The sequence below is a fragment of the Euphorbia lathyris genome, chromosome 8 (assembly GCF_963576675.1).
Source record: "Euphorbia lathyris chromosome 8, ddEupLath1.1, whole genome shotgun sequence".
NCBI classification, from domain to species: Eukaryota; Viridiplantae; Streptophyta; class Magnoliopsida; order Malpighiales; family Euphorbiaceae; genus Euphorbia; species Euphorbia lathyris.
The window spans coordinates 77,544,784-77,560,325 of NC_088917.1; the positions used below are offsets into that span (position 1 = coordinate 77,544,784).

Sequence of the window (15,542 nt, forward strand, 5' to 3'; positions counted from 1 at the left end):
AGATACCATTAGTGTAATTTACTCAAATAATTTGCATAATTTCTAGAGATTTGAGGTATACTCTTGAATGAGCCTCAATTAATTTTTTTTTTTTTTATGTCATATATCATTTTATTAGATGAAAAACTACAAATACAACACGAATCACACCAATATATACTATAGTCAGTACAAGATCCACAACGCAAAGAAAAAAAAGACTACAAAGAGCAATAGAAACCATAAGAGGTACCGTTAGCCCAACAAAGATATAAATCATATACTTCTTGTAAGTCTATTGAAAACCGCTACAACTCATTCTTTATCATTTAGACTCTTTCATACATTCTCCTTTCTTTTGTTAGAACCACACAGATCTATAAATCTACATACAAGATGAACCATTTCTGGTCTTACTAACAACGAAAAAAGTACAAATGAAAAAAGTATGACTAACAGATGTAGATATTATGGAAAAAAGAAGTTCGATAAGTATATAAATTTCAAACCAAAAAAACTAAAACGGCAAATGTGAAGTTAAAAACTAAACCAAAAACATAGATGAAAGAAGTTCCTCCTCTAAGTAAACCTGTTAGAAGGTTAAAATGGAAGAATAATAAAAAAAAAAAAAAAGAGAGAACAGAATAAAGTAGCTGCGGTGGCAGCAACCGCGGTTCTTTTGTGGAGGAGAGCTCAAGAAGGCTCAGCTACTAAATCTTTTGTGGAGGAGAGCTCAGGAAGGCTCAGCTACTAAAAAAATTCTGTTGCACCTATGTAAAAAAATTACTTGGAATTTCACCATTGTCTTGTTTGAGCTCATTCAGTCGCTGTTGGCACATGTCATCTCTTCAACATCCTGCAAGAAACAAATTCAGTCTTTTGAAATAAACTTGCCAATTACTCTGAATATTGTCAATGAAGAATACATACCTTTTCAAGAAATAGTGCTTGAATGGTGTTACTAAGGCTGCTTTCCCATTCCCAGTCATACTCTTGTCTTCCCGTTTTAACTTTCCTTAGCTTTGGTGCGGTTGGAACTTGCTCAGCAAAAATCTTCATGTTAGGACATCCTGTAACCATCACTTCTTTCAAAGATGGAAAATGAAAAGCATAATTTCCTGAACAAAAGCTTGTGAGGCATGGCAGATCATCGAGTCCTAGGTACTCTAGTTGACTGAACCGAATCTCGTATTCCACTCCATCCGTTGCAATGGCTACAATTTCTTGCATCATTTTGCAATCCTTCACATTCATTCTTTTGAGCTGCACAAGACTCCTAGCTGTTGAGGCAGTCATGAGGTTTTTCAGCCCATCGCATTTTGACACTTCTAAATTTGTTAAATTTTGAAATGACACTGATGAGGACACGAGAATCTCCAATCTGTTGCATTCAACTACTTCTAAATCTTCCAAATTCTGAAACAAGGGGACTAGTTGGGAATCATCATGGACTAAATGCTTGAGCTTTGGCAGATTTGATAGCTTCAATTTTGACAACAACACAAGTGACTCTGCATCTTCGCCCTTGAGAATGCTCAATTCTTGAAGGTTTACTTCTTCAATTGAAGCATCACTTAAAGCAAGCTTCTCCAATTTGGGAAAATGTTGAAGGAAATTAGATGGAAAAATTGGATATTCTTCACCTTGGAAGCCTGTTAACTCGATGCACTTCAGTCTGTGTAGGAATTCCAGTTGATCGTCGCTGTACAATATACTTTTCAACCTGCTCCATTCTACTTTCAATTCTTCTAGTCCTGGAAATGCAACCTGTGAATACAAAAGACAAAAATATGTTTAAGTAACTGTTTTGCAGAATGGAATAGACCTTTTATAAGGTCAGATTAAAATTGAAAAATATAACATAATTGGTTGGATTTATGTTTCAGGTGAAATTCTAGTGTACTCCCGGTGTATGTGCTTCTTAATAAAATGAAGGGTTAAAGAGGTTGTTGTCAAGAGTTTTTAGGGTATAATAAAAACAAATATATGTTATTTTTATACTCCATTAGTATTATAGAATCTCTCTATGATTCAGATAGATGAGAAACCTTGAAGACTTTTTACTTATTTTCCTAATGAAATATCAGATTATAAGAATAATATATATCTGATGTATTTACACAGTCCATATTAACATTCACGAACCCCCTACATATATACATCAAGTGTGGATGACTATCTCAAGGAAACCAAGTTCAAGACTCAGTCCTAATCTAATACAAGCTACACAATCCAAACCATAAACAACTGTATTCTTCCAATACCCCCCCTCAAGCTGAACAGGGGGTAGACGAACTGTCAACTTGTACCGAACAAACAGAAAATGGCAACAAAGCTTGTACCGAACTGTCAGCATAAACAACTGTATTCTTCCAATAATGGCAAGTGAAAGAAAAAAAAATTCTTTAAGAAAACTAACCTTATTGCCAAGAAACATGATGTCATTGCTAATCAATTCTTCCTTTTCTTCAACAATCATCCCTGAATCTTGTCCGTTTGGGATTGCTGAAGCAAATAATACCATACTTGGACATTCAACTACTTCAATCATTTTCAAGGATGGACACTCTAGAAATCCGCTTGCAGAATAAAAATTCAACAAGTTAGTCAAATTTTGCAGATTCATGGACAGCAAAGATGGAAAAACTGTTTGATATTCAACAAGTTTTTCCTCTTCTGCTTTCGCAATTATATGCTCCACCAGACTGCAGTTGTTCACTTGCACATGTTGAAGGTTTGGAAGATTCAAAGCCATTGAGATATTAAATAAATAACTCAAGTTGGCACAATTATGAACCTCGAGCAATTGGAGATTATTGAAACTCAGAATTTGTTGAGGATCCTTGCTCCACATATGGCTCAACTTTGGCAGATCAATTAAGTGCAGTTCATTTAAATTCTCCATTCGCTTAATTCCACCATTGATAGCATTTAGTCCTTCCAAATCAAACACTTTTTCCACTAAATCACATTTTTCTACTATCAGTACTTTCAACTCCTTCAAATGCTGAAGTAGATGTGACGATATGGCATTTGAGATTATTGCACAATCATCCACCACCAATCTTTTCAATAAGAAAAAGTACTCAAATGGAAATTGGTCACGCCATTTATCTTTCAGTGTAGGAAATATAGAGAGTTTGACGTCCTTTAGACCTTTAATCCCAACCTAAAAGTGCAAAACAAAACAACAGTAGTAAATATATAAAGTAAGAAACAAAACACAAGCAGAAGGATCTACATAGCAAATGTGAATTTCCAGAATACTCTTTATATCTAGTTTATTGTTTTGATATTCAAATACTTTAAATGCATGTTGAAGTAATATTCTATTGACCTTTTGCATCCAGAAGTAAAAAGTACTTTTGTAGAATATGAAATGACTTCTGTATTGGAAGGACTGTTATAAATATGTACTGAAAAATGTAATTGATACTATATTATGAAATAAAAAAGTGGTCAAACTTATTTTTTTCCTTATTTATCCTTTGTTTGTTCTGGTCTTATTTACCGTCAGGATCTATGACTACCAACTTACCATTTCCTTGTATATTTGTCCAATGGTACTGTTGAGATTTCCTTCCCAATAACAATCTTCCACCCATTCGTACTCTTTTACACGGTTTAGCATCGGTGTGCTTATATATCCAGGACAAAAAATTCTCAAGTTGGGGCAGTTACGTAGGGAAACTTGCTCCAAACATGGGAATTTGAACGTGCAATGTCCTAAGGAGAAGCTTCTAAGACTTTGCAAATCAGCAAGTTCCAACATTTTCATTTTGGTGAAAACAATCTCCTCAGTTGTTCCCTCATTTCTATCTTCTACTATTTCCATCAACATCTTGCAAGATTCAACTTTTAACGTCTCAAGTTGCACCATACTTTTGGCTACTGATGATGTTATCAAATTCCTCAATTGATTGCATTCACGTACTGAAAGAGTTGTCAGATTTTGGAAGGATGCAGGGGGAGATGCCAAATTAATCAAATTTCCACAGTAACTTACTACCAAGGTCTCTAAAGATTGAAATAAGGAGTCGTGTATTTGAGAATTTTTCCGCCATATTTGCTTCAAATAATCAATGTTTAGTAGTCTTAAAACTCTTATCTTTGGCAGTGTAGTTGTAGCTTCTTCCACGTTACTGCTGAGTCCGTCAAATTTAAAGAGCTCTTTAAGAGAAGAACTAAAGACCCCAAGTTCCACAATGTTCATTGATCTTGAAAGGAAATGAAGAAGTGAAACATGTGATTTGGTTGTGGCAGAGTAATATCCCAACTGTAGATTTTTGACATTTGAAAAAAAGTTTATGGGCAATTCAGTTTGCAGTATTGCTGCGATGCACTTGATGTCTAATGTCAACACTTCCAAATTGGGAAATGCCTGTAATACACAAAATTAACATTAAGTTAGTTTAAAATCCCTATCTTTTCAGATTAGTTATCATTCCCTTATTCTCTTATTATTTTGGTAAAAGTAGAAATTTTAGAACATATACTTCAAATTGTGCTCCATACTAACCTTATGACTGAAATGAATATAATTGAGTTCTTCCTTGCCTTCTCTATCTTCCCTTGTCAATCTTGAAATGAATGACTTGATACTTGGACAATCTATTATGCTAATCTCCTTCAATGATGGACATTCCAAAACACCACTTCCTGAATAAATAGTTGAAAACTTTGGCAAACAATCAACAACTATAGATTCCAGTGACCCAAATATCACTTGTGCTGTATCCTCTGCGTCTTCTTCCTTTATAATTGTTTCCATCATCTCACAATCTTTCACTTCTATCCTTTGGAGTTGAAAGAGGCATGAAGCCATAGACCAAGTAAATGCATATTCCAACCTGCTACAGTTGTCTATTTTCAGCACTTTCAGTTTGCTGAAGCCCAAAATACCCGCAGAAGCCTTGTTGCATATTTGGGTCAACAGGGGTAGATTAAGCAACTTCAGTTCATTTAGTTGTGGCAGCAGCCAAGCATGTCCATCTTCAGCAGAAAGTCCTTCCAAGTCAAAAACTACTTGTACTGTGTCGCAATCTCTTATAGTAATCTTTCTCAACTTGTTCAAGAACTGCATCTGGTTGGCTAATATAGCTTTTGAGCAAAATGCATCTTTCACCACTTCTAGAGATTCTATATTTTGGAAGAGTCTCCCTTCTTCAACTTGTTCACCAACCTTTAAATCACAAAGAAATTGCAATATATTTTTTTAGATATATTAAGAATTACTCAAAAGCAAAAAAAAAAAAAAAAAAAAAAAAAAAAGACAAATTAATAATTAATCAAGAGCAATAAGAATATATAAAGTGGTGTTACCCATTCTCTTAATTGAGATGCTATGGTGGCATTAAGATTTCCTTCCCATTGTTGTTGATCTTCAAATAGAATTCCCCGTAGTTTTGGTGTGCTTAAGACTCCGCCACAGAAAATCTTCATTCTACGGCAATGCGTCACAGTTACTTGTTCTAACAGTGGGAAATCAAAGGTGTGGTTGTTAGAGCAAAAACTGTTGAATTTTGGTAAACCATGGAGTTCCAAACGCTTCAGCTTATTGAAAATAATCACATGATGCTCTGTGTCATCTCCATCCTTTGTAACAATTTCTTCAATCCTTTCGCAACCTACAACTTTCATTTCGATGAGCTGCACCATAGTTTTGAGTGTTGATGTTGTTACCAAGTTTGTCATCTTTGTACACGATTGCACACAGAGAGTTGTTAGATTTTGGAAAGAAGCTGATGAGGATGGTGCTATATTCATCAGATTATAACAACCCCAAACATTCAGAGTGTGAAGATGTTGAAGAATATGATTCAGTTGGCAGTCTTTCTTTCTTATTATGTGTTTCAATTTCGTTACATAGCTTAACTGCAAGTGCTTTAGACTTAGATGATGAAGTCGTTCCTCTCCACTTGGTCTTTTATCAAGAGCATCATCTAATTCAAAGAATATATCTTCCAAAGAACACCCATTGAAGACGAGCATTTCCAAAGATTTGAGCTGTCTAACTAAACCAAATACTATAGGAATAGATGGTACCTCTTTTAAAGAATGCAGAGTAACTTTTTTCAGTTTGGAACAGCACTCACCACTCTGCTGTATTGCTTTAAAACCTTGGTCATCTACTGTCAATTCCTCCAAGTTAGGAATAAACTGAGATAAAACCAAGTTTAAGTTAGAGAGAGGGAACTAAGTAATTGATTTTTACAAAACGTGTGTGCTCTATATTGTATTTTTTTTTAAATAGTGTAATGTGAATCCTATAAGTATTAAACATTAAATTTGAAAATAAAACAAGTGAGAAGTGAGAAGTTTGTTTCCTACCTTTTCGACAGAGATATTAGAACCTTCCACTACCAAACTTTTCAACTTTGGACACTCGAAAGTATGGGGTCCTTCATACAAGCTCCTCATTTTCTTCAAATGTGAAAGTTTCAGCATTGTTAATTCAGGAAACTGAAGGGAAGGATCAGAACTTTCATCTTTTTCCTTTGCAATAATTATTTCCATATTATTGCAATAACATATTTCCAGCTGTTGAAGTTGGAGAAGATCACAAGCAATAGATGCTGGAAATACATATTTCAGTTGCTTACAGGATTCAACATAAACAGATTGCAGATTTGCAAAAGTGAAAGCTCGACATGGATCCTTACTCCATATATGCTTCAATGAGGGTAGTTTCGATATCTGCAAATCTCGTAGAGAAAATGCTTGTACATTATTTATTTCTTTAAAATCGACCCCTTGATATTCATATATCTCTTCAACTACATCACAATCAGATACGTGAAGTGCCTCTAATCTCTGGAATCTTCTACATGCATTGGATGAGAAAACAAGTAAAAGCTTTGAGCAATGTTCAATGTTCAATGATCTTAACTTAGAAAATGAATCATGATCAGCTGTGAATTTCTCGTCCCATATATATTTGAACTTCATGTGACTGACTTCCATTGTCTCCAGGTTGGAGAAAGTGACCTGCAATACATGTATTAGACCAACTCTCAGATAAGCTTCTTTTCTAAGCAAAAATAATTTATCCCTTTCATTTTGTTTGCTTCCCAAATAAGAGATTAGATGAAAATAGAATTCAATTTACTATTACAAGTGAATTATGAATGTCGAATCAATGTTATACGCCGTGACCATGACAGGTGTTAAAGGAAGAAATAACCAAATAATTGTGTAGAAAAGAAGAGAAGCAAAATATCACCATTTCATTGAAGAGGTATTCTTCATCAAACTCATTGCTTGAAAATTTGGACACAAAATTCTTCATTGCATTGCATCTTCCTAAACTGAATTCTCTGAGCAATGGAAATTCAATTGAATAACCACCACCGAATCTTTTCACATTTGGAAGATTTTCAAGTCGAAGATAGTCAAGTTTAGGAAACACAATTGTATTGATGCTCTCTTCTTCTATCTCTTCACCTTTCCTACTCTGAATTATCTCTACCAACTCAGAACTCTCTATCACAAGCTTTTTGAGTTGCATAAGGCACTTCACCATTGAAGCTGTAAATACATGTTTCAAACTCTTGCAATTATACAACTCTAAGCTTGTTAAATTAGGGATAGAAACCTGCACATCAAATATTGTCTTTATTTAGTCTAATTGTATCATTGACTCTAACAAAAGAACTAAAGAGTTGATGGAAACAAAAACTTAGGGACTATATAATTATTTCTAAATACACAAAACTGACTAATGTAATATCATAGTTGTTAAAGGCGCAAGGTGCGCTAAGGCGCCAAGGGATCCTGGAGGCTAGGCTCAAGGCGAGGCGCATAAAATAAAATAAAAATATATATACTCTTTTACTAGTTAAGCATAAACCAAAAAAACACACTTCTAACCACACAAACAAAACAAAACTCATAAAAATATAATACTACATCATAAATGTCAAAAACACCAAATTAAGTTCATACTTCATAGAGACACTAACATATACTTAACGTCTTAACCTAAAATACCTAACCATAACTAATGCTACTAAATTAATAACCATTCATTGTCAATCAAAAAGAACATACAACAAAAACTAATAATCATCATCATCAAGATCAACACAATGTTTCTTCTTGACTCTGTGTTTGTAGAAGTTTTTTTTTTTCCTACAGAGCCTTGTTTTCTAGGTTCAAGGCTCAATACCAGGAGCCTTGACTGAGGCGCGCCTTTAACAACTATGTGTAATATATAAAAGCATAGGGGCCACTCAATTGTTTATACAACCAAAAAGAAAAAAGAAATCAAACGTCAAATTTGACTAAAAAAGGAGTGCATACCATTTCAACATAAAGGAGTTCCCTTGGTGCAGTTCCCTCTTCTGTTTTGCAAAAGCCTGTGAGATTTGGTAGATAATTCAGCTTCAAGGAACTCAATTGAATGAACTCAATCACTTTAATGTTGTAATGCTCTTCTTCGCTTCCTTCGCCAACTATAGCTTCCATGTTTTCACAAGATTCAACGTCCATTTCTCGAAGCTTTCGTAAACATTTGGCAGATGAAAACGAGAAGAGCAGCTTCATTTTATCACAATTACTGATTTTTAAAATTTGTAGTTCTCCAAAGGACCCCATCTCAAGTTGACAGTAACAGATCTTCTCCAAGCTCACTAAATAATTCAGATGCAACGACTCTAAGATGGGAAAGGCATGACAAGAAGCCCGCATTGTCGACTTGATCAGATGTTGAATACTAGAATCATTTTGAACATGTAGATGTTTTAATTGCAGAAAGCCTTCTCGATCTATATCATACAGTACACTATCAATTTCCCTAGCTGCAGATAAATATAGATCTTCAGCACCTCTCAACAACACTTCAATCCCACCCTCCAAATGAACACCTGCATCTAGCTTTAGCTTTAGCGTCCTCGGCCTTTTATTGTTCTCTACCCAATCATCCCATTCATCGCCTACGGATATTTTATAACTTCTCAACCCATGAAAGAACCTGCAGCCTTGTGGTATCAACTTAGCATTTACAATTTGAATTTCTAAAGTTGAAAGGTGAGACAAACTCTCTAACTCAACAAGTCTCACATTACCTTTGGCATTCCATTGAACAAAACTATTAAGCATGTATAGTTCTTCTAATGAGCACAGTTTTGATAACACACCTTCAGGAATTACTTGGAGATTGGAGCAATTTCTTAAGTCTAATAGCTTCAGTCGAGTCAATGCCTCTATTTCTCTAGGCAATTCAACAAGCTTCGAGTCTGCAAAACTAAGAAACTCTAATTGCTTCAACTCTCCAATGTTAGCTACATTATCCAACCGGCACCTATGCAAACACAATGTCTGAAGGTTTGTAAGTAAACCAATCGAGGAGGGCAAAGACAGAAGACGCATGCCAGTAAAATCAACAACCTTCAGTTTCCCGATCCCTCTAAAAAATGAATCGGGGATTTCGAGACAAAGATCTTCTGTGAAAAGTAAAAACAATTCTACCTCTTGACAATCTAGGCCTATAGGAAGCTCATGGAGATCACAGTATGGAAGAGAGATTCTGGTGCAATTCTTGTTTGGCCAATCCCTGAATCCAACCCCATTTATTCCAATATATGCATGTTGCACTCTAGATGCAATTGAGAGAGCAGTATCACGAACAACGTCATGTATTTTCACACATCCATCAATGTCGCCATCCAGCAATAAACTCTTAGCTTTGAGTTTTTCGATCAAGGTTAACACTTTCTCCCTTGCAGCTTCAATGTTACGAATGTGTTTAAATCAACCCACACCGATAGTGTGAGTCAACAAGTGCTGGATTCGAATATTGGACTGCCCAAATAGAGCACAAAGCAAGAAAAATGACTTTGCTTCCTTTCCGGGTAGATTCTCATAGCTTGATTCAAGGACTCTGTATACTCTTTCGTATATTTCTTCATCGCCAAAGGTAGACAGCTGATTTAGCTTATCATTCCATACATAAGATTCTTGGTTCTGCAATTCCGTGGCAACTAGTTGAATCAAAAGGGGCAACCCTGCACATTTTTTTGCAACTTCAATTGCTATGGCATGCAATTTGGGATCTTTAGCATCAGCTACAGATATTTCGAACAACCTCCATGTCTCATCTTCTCCTAGAACTTCAAGTGAGAATAGTTTTTGTGCTCGCATCTCACTAGATAATAGATATTTGTTCCTTGAGGTAAGCATTATTTTGCAGCCCTTAAATAAATCCCCAAAAGGAATTCCTACAGCATACAAATCAAGCTTTTGCCAGAGATCATCAAGAATAATGAGTACTTTGGAGTTCTCCAACCTTTTATAAAGTTGACTTGCTCTCCCCGGGAGTTCCTCAACATCAAATGTCAGGCCCAAGAAATCAGCAATCTCTGCCTGAATCCTTCTCAATTCTAGTGTCTGAGAAACAGTAACCACTACCACAGTCTCAAACAGCTTCTCTTCTACTGCTTTTGCTTGGACCTCCTTGGCTAGCGTGGTTTTACCAACGCCACCCATACCATAGACCCCTATCATATTCAGATTAGGATCTCTCAGAGCATCCATAATTTGGTTGAGTATCAAGACCCTTGAAGGCAAGGCTTCGCGGCTGTACACAGAAGGCTCGACTATCTGTTTGAGAGGGGACTGGAAGGAAATTGAATCTAGTCCTTGTTCATTTCGAAGCTTATCAATTGCTGAAGCTTTCTTTTCAGCATTTTTACTCAGCTGATAGCGAAACTTCAAGTTGGGACATAATCCAACAAAGCACTTGTTCTTGGCTTCTTCTTTCTGCTGGAGAAGTTTCTCTGCCTCTTCGATGTCTTTATCTGCAGTGCCCAGCCACTTGGTCACATTGGGATAGATCTTTTCGCCGTTTCTAGTAACATCATCAACGGACTGCTGCAACCTGACTTGCTTGTTCTTCAACTGCTCAACCTCATCCTGAAGAGTCTGGACTTTGCTGTTGCACTTGAAAGCGTAGCCAATGTGTCGTGTGATAGGCGTAACAATGTATTGTTTGATGGGATCTGTGATTAACTCCATAAAAATTGGAAGAATGAACTCCAGAACCATTTTGAATGGGATAGTAACAAATGAGAAAGTGAAGATAGTTAAAAAGGAAGGGAGTAGTTGAACTGAAAGAGAATACAAAATAGATTAATGGGAAAGGATGAACTGAGGAAAAGTAGATGATATGGAAGATAGAAAGGAAGAAAGTAGTAGAAATAGAAAAGACAAGCAAAAGATCAAACAGAATGAATGTGAAGAGTGAGTAACAAATGGTAATGGACACAGAAAGAACAGTTTTTTACTGAAACCAGCATGTTAACTAATTAAATGGATAACCAGCATTCCAATACTTGTGATTAAAATTAATTATGGGGATTAGTGACTAATGAAAAAGAAATAAAAGTTGACCTGCATTCCGATAGTTAGTGGTTAATGACTCAGCTTTCATTGGATTTCTCATACTAATTTATATTCAAATTCATTGGCTCTTTTCATCCACCTCGAAGCTTTCAATTAAAAAAAAATCAGCAATATCTCCTTTTATGTTCACACACAGCCACACCCATCAAACTAGGTATGTTTTTTACAATTACACGATTAAGGCAGCACATGCAATTGTCAATTGCCAATGTAAAAAACCCATGCTTTTGCTCATATCAAGACACGCATGTGATCTCTGTTTAATAGCATGCATGAAACAATATATAATTATTGAAATATAAAAAGACATAATATTGTATACCAAAAAATATATATACACATACATAAGATAAACTATTTTTGGTAGAAAAAAATTATAAATTGATTTTTGTCATATACGATATGATATTAAATTGTAACTAAATTTATAGGAAATATAATAGAAACTACACAATCAATATCTTAGAACCAAAATTGATTTTGACCAAGTTTAAGTAATATCTAAGAAAACCTTTCCTTTTTTTTTTTTTTGATAATCAAATACTTGCATTAAACCATCAGTCCATTACATTCAGAATAGAAAGGAAAAACAGAATGTGGGACATTTTCAACCTAGATTTCCATTTGAGTTAAAGACATTGCCCAGGAAGCTAATTGGTGAGCCGCAGCATTTGCCAGGCGTCTTTCATGCACACATGAGAAAGCTTGAAAATTATTAGCCACTTCAACAATGTCTTCAACTATAGCTCCCATCCAGTTCGTAGGGATCTTCTTGTTGGATATCATCTGTATTACCTCCAGACAGTCAGAAGCGAGAATCGCAGACCTGAAACCTGCTTCCAGGCATTGCTTGAGGCTAAAAAGGATGGCTTGGAGCTCTCCGTGAGTGACAGACCAAACTGAAACCAACGGACATCCTCCCGACCTCAGCACAGAGCCCTTGTGATCCCGGATTAGGAACCCCAATGCACCATTCCTGGTGTTTGGTGAAACAGCTGCATCGCAGTTAACTTTGATGAAATTTTCTGCTGGGGAAGACCATTTTAGCTCGTTTGCCTGCACCGAAGTCCTTGGTTCTTCGCCAAATGATATCTTCCTTTTTTTGTATGTCAACATCTCCTGGGCAATTTGTGCAGCCCATTCTGCAGCTCTAACACAACCCATTTTCTTTTCTCCATGGACAGTCTTGTTTCGTTCTGTCCAGAGTATCCAAATGAAGATACAGACAGTTTGAACCTCAGCTTGTGTGACTCTGCTCACAACTTCAGTTAGCCATTCTAGTACTGAACTGCCCCCCATCTTATACACTTTCTGTGTCAGGCCTGCAAGTTTCCAGTACTCTTTTGCCCAGTAGCAATCACGGAAGATGTGAAGTAGACTTTCCTCGTGAACTCCACAAGAACTGCATTGTGATAAAATCTCCAACCCTCTCTGTTTGAGTCTCTCATAGCAAGGAAGTATCCCTTTAATGGCACACCAGACGGTATGGATAATTTTAGGCGGGACTCTAGTTTGCCATATTATTTTCCAAATGAGGTTTGGGGATGAGGTTGTCGCGTGGTTATTGTAGCTAGCATTCAGTGTTTGTGCAATCCAGTATCCTGTTTTAACCGAGTAGATGCCTGATTTTGTGTGCATCCAAAAGATTGTATCCTTGCTTCTTCTTTGGTTTAGGGGTATGCTAAGGATCGCCTCAGCTTCATCTTGCGAGAAACAGAACCGTATTAGATCCTCCTTCCACAAACACCTTTCCTGGTTGATTAAACAGGAGACCCATCTAGTTGGAGGCGTATTGACGAGTGTAAGAGGTCGATTGCATGGTATTCCTGGAATCCATCTGTGTTGGCTAATGTCGATGTTTTGGCCATTTCCAACCCTCCAACACCCACCTTCCTCAATTACCTTCCTGGCTTGTAAAAGGCTGCGCCACATAAAACTGGGGTTGTAACCGCATTTTGCCTTAAGAATATCAGTTTGTGGAAAGTATTTATGCTTGAATAGTTGAGCACATAAGGAGTCTGCCTGTGTTAGCATCCTCCAAACTTGTTTCGTCAAAAGGGTTGAATGAATATATATCCCGAAAACCTAGGCCCCCCTCACCCTTTGTGCGACACAGCTTCTCCCATTTCAACCAATGAATCTTACTCTTGTCTGTATCTTGATTCCACCAGAAGCGAGCGATTACTTGTTGATATTCATCACAAAAGGATTTGGGTAACAAGAAGCAGCTCATAACGTATTGGGGGATTGATTGAGCAATAGCCTTAATAACACTTCTTTCCCACCCCTAGATAGTCGCTTCTCATGCCACCCACTTACCCTTTTCCACAATCTTTCCCTAAGGAATCCAAATACGGCCTTTTTTGATCTGCCAACCATTGTCGGTAACCCCAAATATTTTGGAAACTGACCAACCTCCTTAACCTGGAGAATCTCCGTTAACCTGTTCCTTCGAGTTTCATCCACTTTCTTGCTGAAATTAATTTCTGACTTATCGTAATTGATCCGCTGTCCTGAGGCTTTCTCATAGGTACTAAGAATTCTCCTTAAATTTTCACATTCTGTAGTCGTTGCCCTAAAGAAGATGAGGGAATCATCCGCAAAGAACAGATGCGTAACCGATGGACTATACCTGCTTACCCTAATACCATGAATACTCCGGTTAACTTCAGCCTTCCTAATCAATGCTGAAAGCCCTTCCGCACAGATGAGAAACAAGAAGGGTGAAAGTGGGTCCCCTTGTCGGAGCCCCCTTGATGGCTTTACATAGCCTTTTGGCACCCCATTTATAAGGAACGAGAAGGAGACTGAAGCTAAACACTCCTGAATGAGCTTTGTCCAATGTAATGGGAAGCCAATAGTCTTCATCATGTTTAACAGAAAATCCCATTCGACCCGGTCATAAGCTTTGTTCATATCTAATTTTAATGCACAAACACCGGTACGTCCATTCATCCTGTGTTTCATTGAGTGAAACAGTTCAAAGGCAACCAAGGCATTATCTGTTATAAGTCTCCCTGGAATAAAGGCACTCTGAGACTCGTGAATGATGGGAGCCAGATTATTCTTAAGTCTACCTGTCAGAGTTTTGGACACCAGTTTGTATATCACATTACATAAACTGATGGGACGAAGGTGTTTTAAGGAGCTAGGGCTTTCGACTTTAGGAATGAGGGTAATCCATGTGTGGTTTAGACCTTCAGGGATCCGATGGCCATTTAGGATATTCAGCACGCAGCTAATGACATCATTTCCAACTATCTCCCAGAAGGATTTGTAGAACATACCTGACAAGCCATCCGGCCCCGGAGCCTTTGAACCGTCTGTATTCTTCAGAGCTTCTACAACTTCCTCCGCCTGGAAAGGTCGAGAGAGATCCTCAATCTGATCCCTAGACAGTCGAATATCAATTGCCTCCATAAATTCATCCACGCTCTCCGGGTTGGATGATTTGAATAATTCCTCATAATGCTGTGTGATTAGCCTTTCAATATCCTCCTCCTTCTCCTGCCAGACCCCATTTTCATCCTTTAGCTTCTTGATCGTGTTGGCTCTCCGCCTCGCATTCGCCTTAGAATGGAAATATTTTGTATTCCGATCACCGTCTCGTAACCAGTTTACTCTTGACCGTTGTTTCCACATGACCTCTTCCATCTCTTGTAACTTGAGAATCTGATTTGAGAGACTTCTAATTTGCTCCTCCATGTTGCCCGAATTAGAACCATTTTCTATTTCCATCAATTCTTTGGTGAGGGATTTTATTTGTGCTCCCACATGTCCAAATGTTGTTTTATTCCACCTTTGTAAGCTTTGCCCCACTGATTTAATTCTGTTGCAAATGGAGCTATTTGATCCTCTAGGTTGAGCTTGCCAAGCCTGTTCAATTACCTCCCAGCATCTTGGGTCAAGAGCCCACATCTCTTCGTAGCGGAAGATTTTCCCATGGCGTTTTCCTAAACCTTCAGTATCAAGGATCAATGGAGTGGTCAGAAGCTATGCGGGCCAGTACCGTCACTACTGCATTCGGGAATAGGACTTCCCATGGGACTTGACAAGTGAAACGATCTAGCTTCTCCTTAATGACTCCCTCCTTTCTTCTTCCATTTGTCCATGTAAATACTGAACCAACTGTTTTCATGTCGAACAGGTCACACTCATCTAAG

General features: G+C 37.3%; 1 protein-coding gene across 1 annotated transcript; it reads right to left on the bottom strand.

Annotated features, from left to right (window-relative positions):
* Positions 1–428: 428 nt before the first annotated feature.
* LOC136202918 (disease resistance protein SUMM2-like) lies at positions 429–11,279 on the bottom strand. The gene is made up of 9 exons (XM_065993903.1): positions 8,281–11,279; positions 7,202–7,573; positions 6,310–6,966; positions 5,302–6,138; positions 4,499–5,161; positions 3,518–4,360; positions 2,399–3,148; positions 910–1,746; positions 429–835 (listed from the first exon to the last, which is right to left on the bottom strand). Exon 1 carries the CDS (start codon positions 11,020–11,022, stop codon positions 9,730–9,732), a length of 1,293 nt encoding a protein of 430 aa, XP_065849975.1. The 5' UTR covers positions 11,023–11,279; the 3' UTR covers positions 429–835; positions 910–1,746; positions 2,399–3,148; positions 3,518–4,360; positions 4,499–5,161; positions 5,302–6,138; positions 6,310–6,966; positions 7,202–7,573; positions 8,281–9,729.
* Between the last annotated feature and the right edge of the window lie 4,263 nt (positions 11,280–15,542).

Excerpts from the sequence above, each read along its gene's own strand:
- LOC136202918 (XM_065993903.1), bottom strand. The coding sequence starts at position 11,022 with ATGGTTCTGGAGTTCATTCTTCCAATTTTTATGGAGTTAATCACAGAT.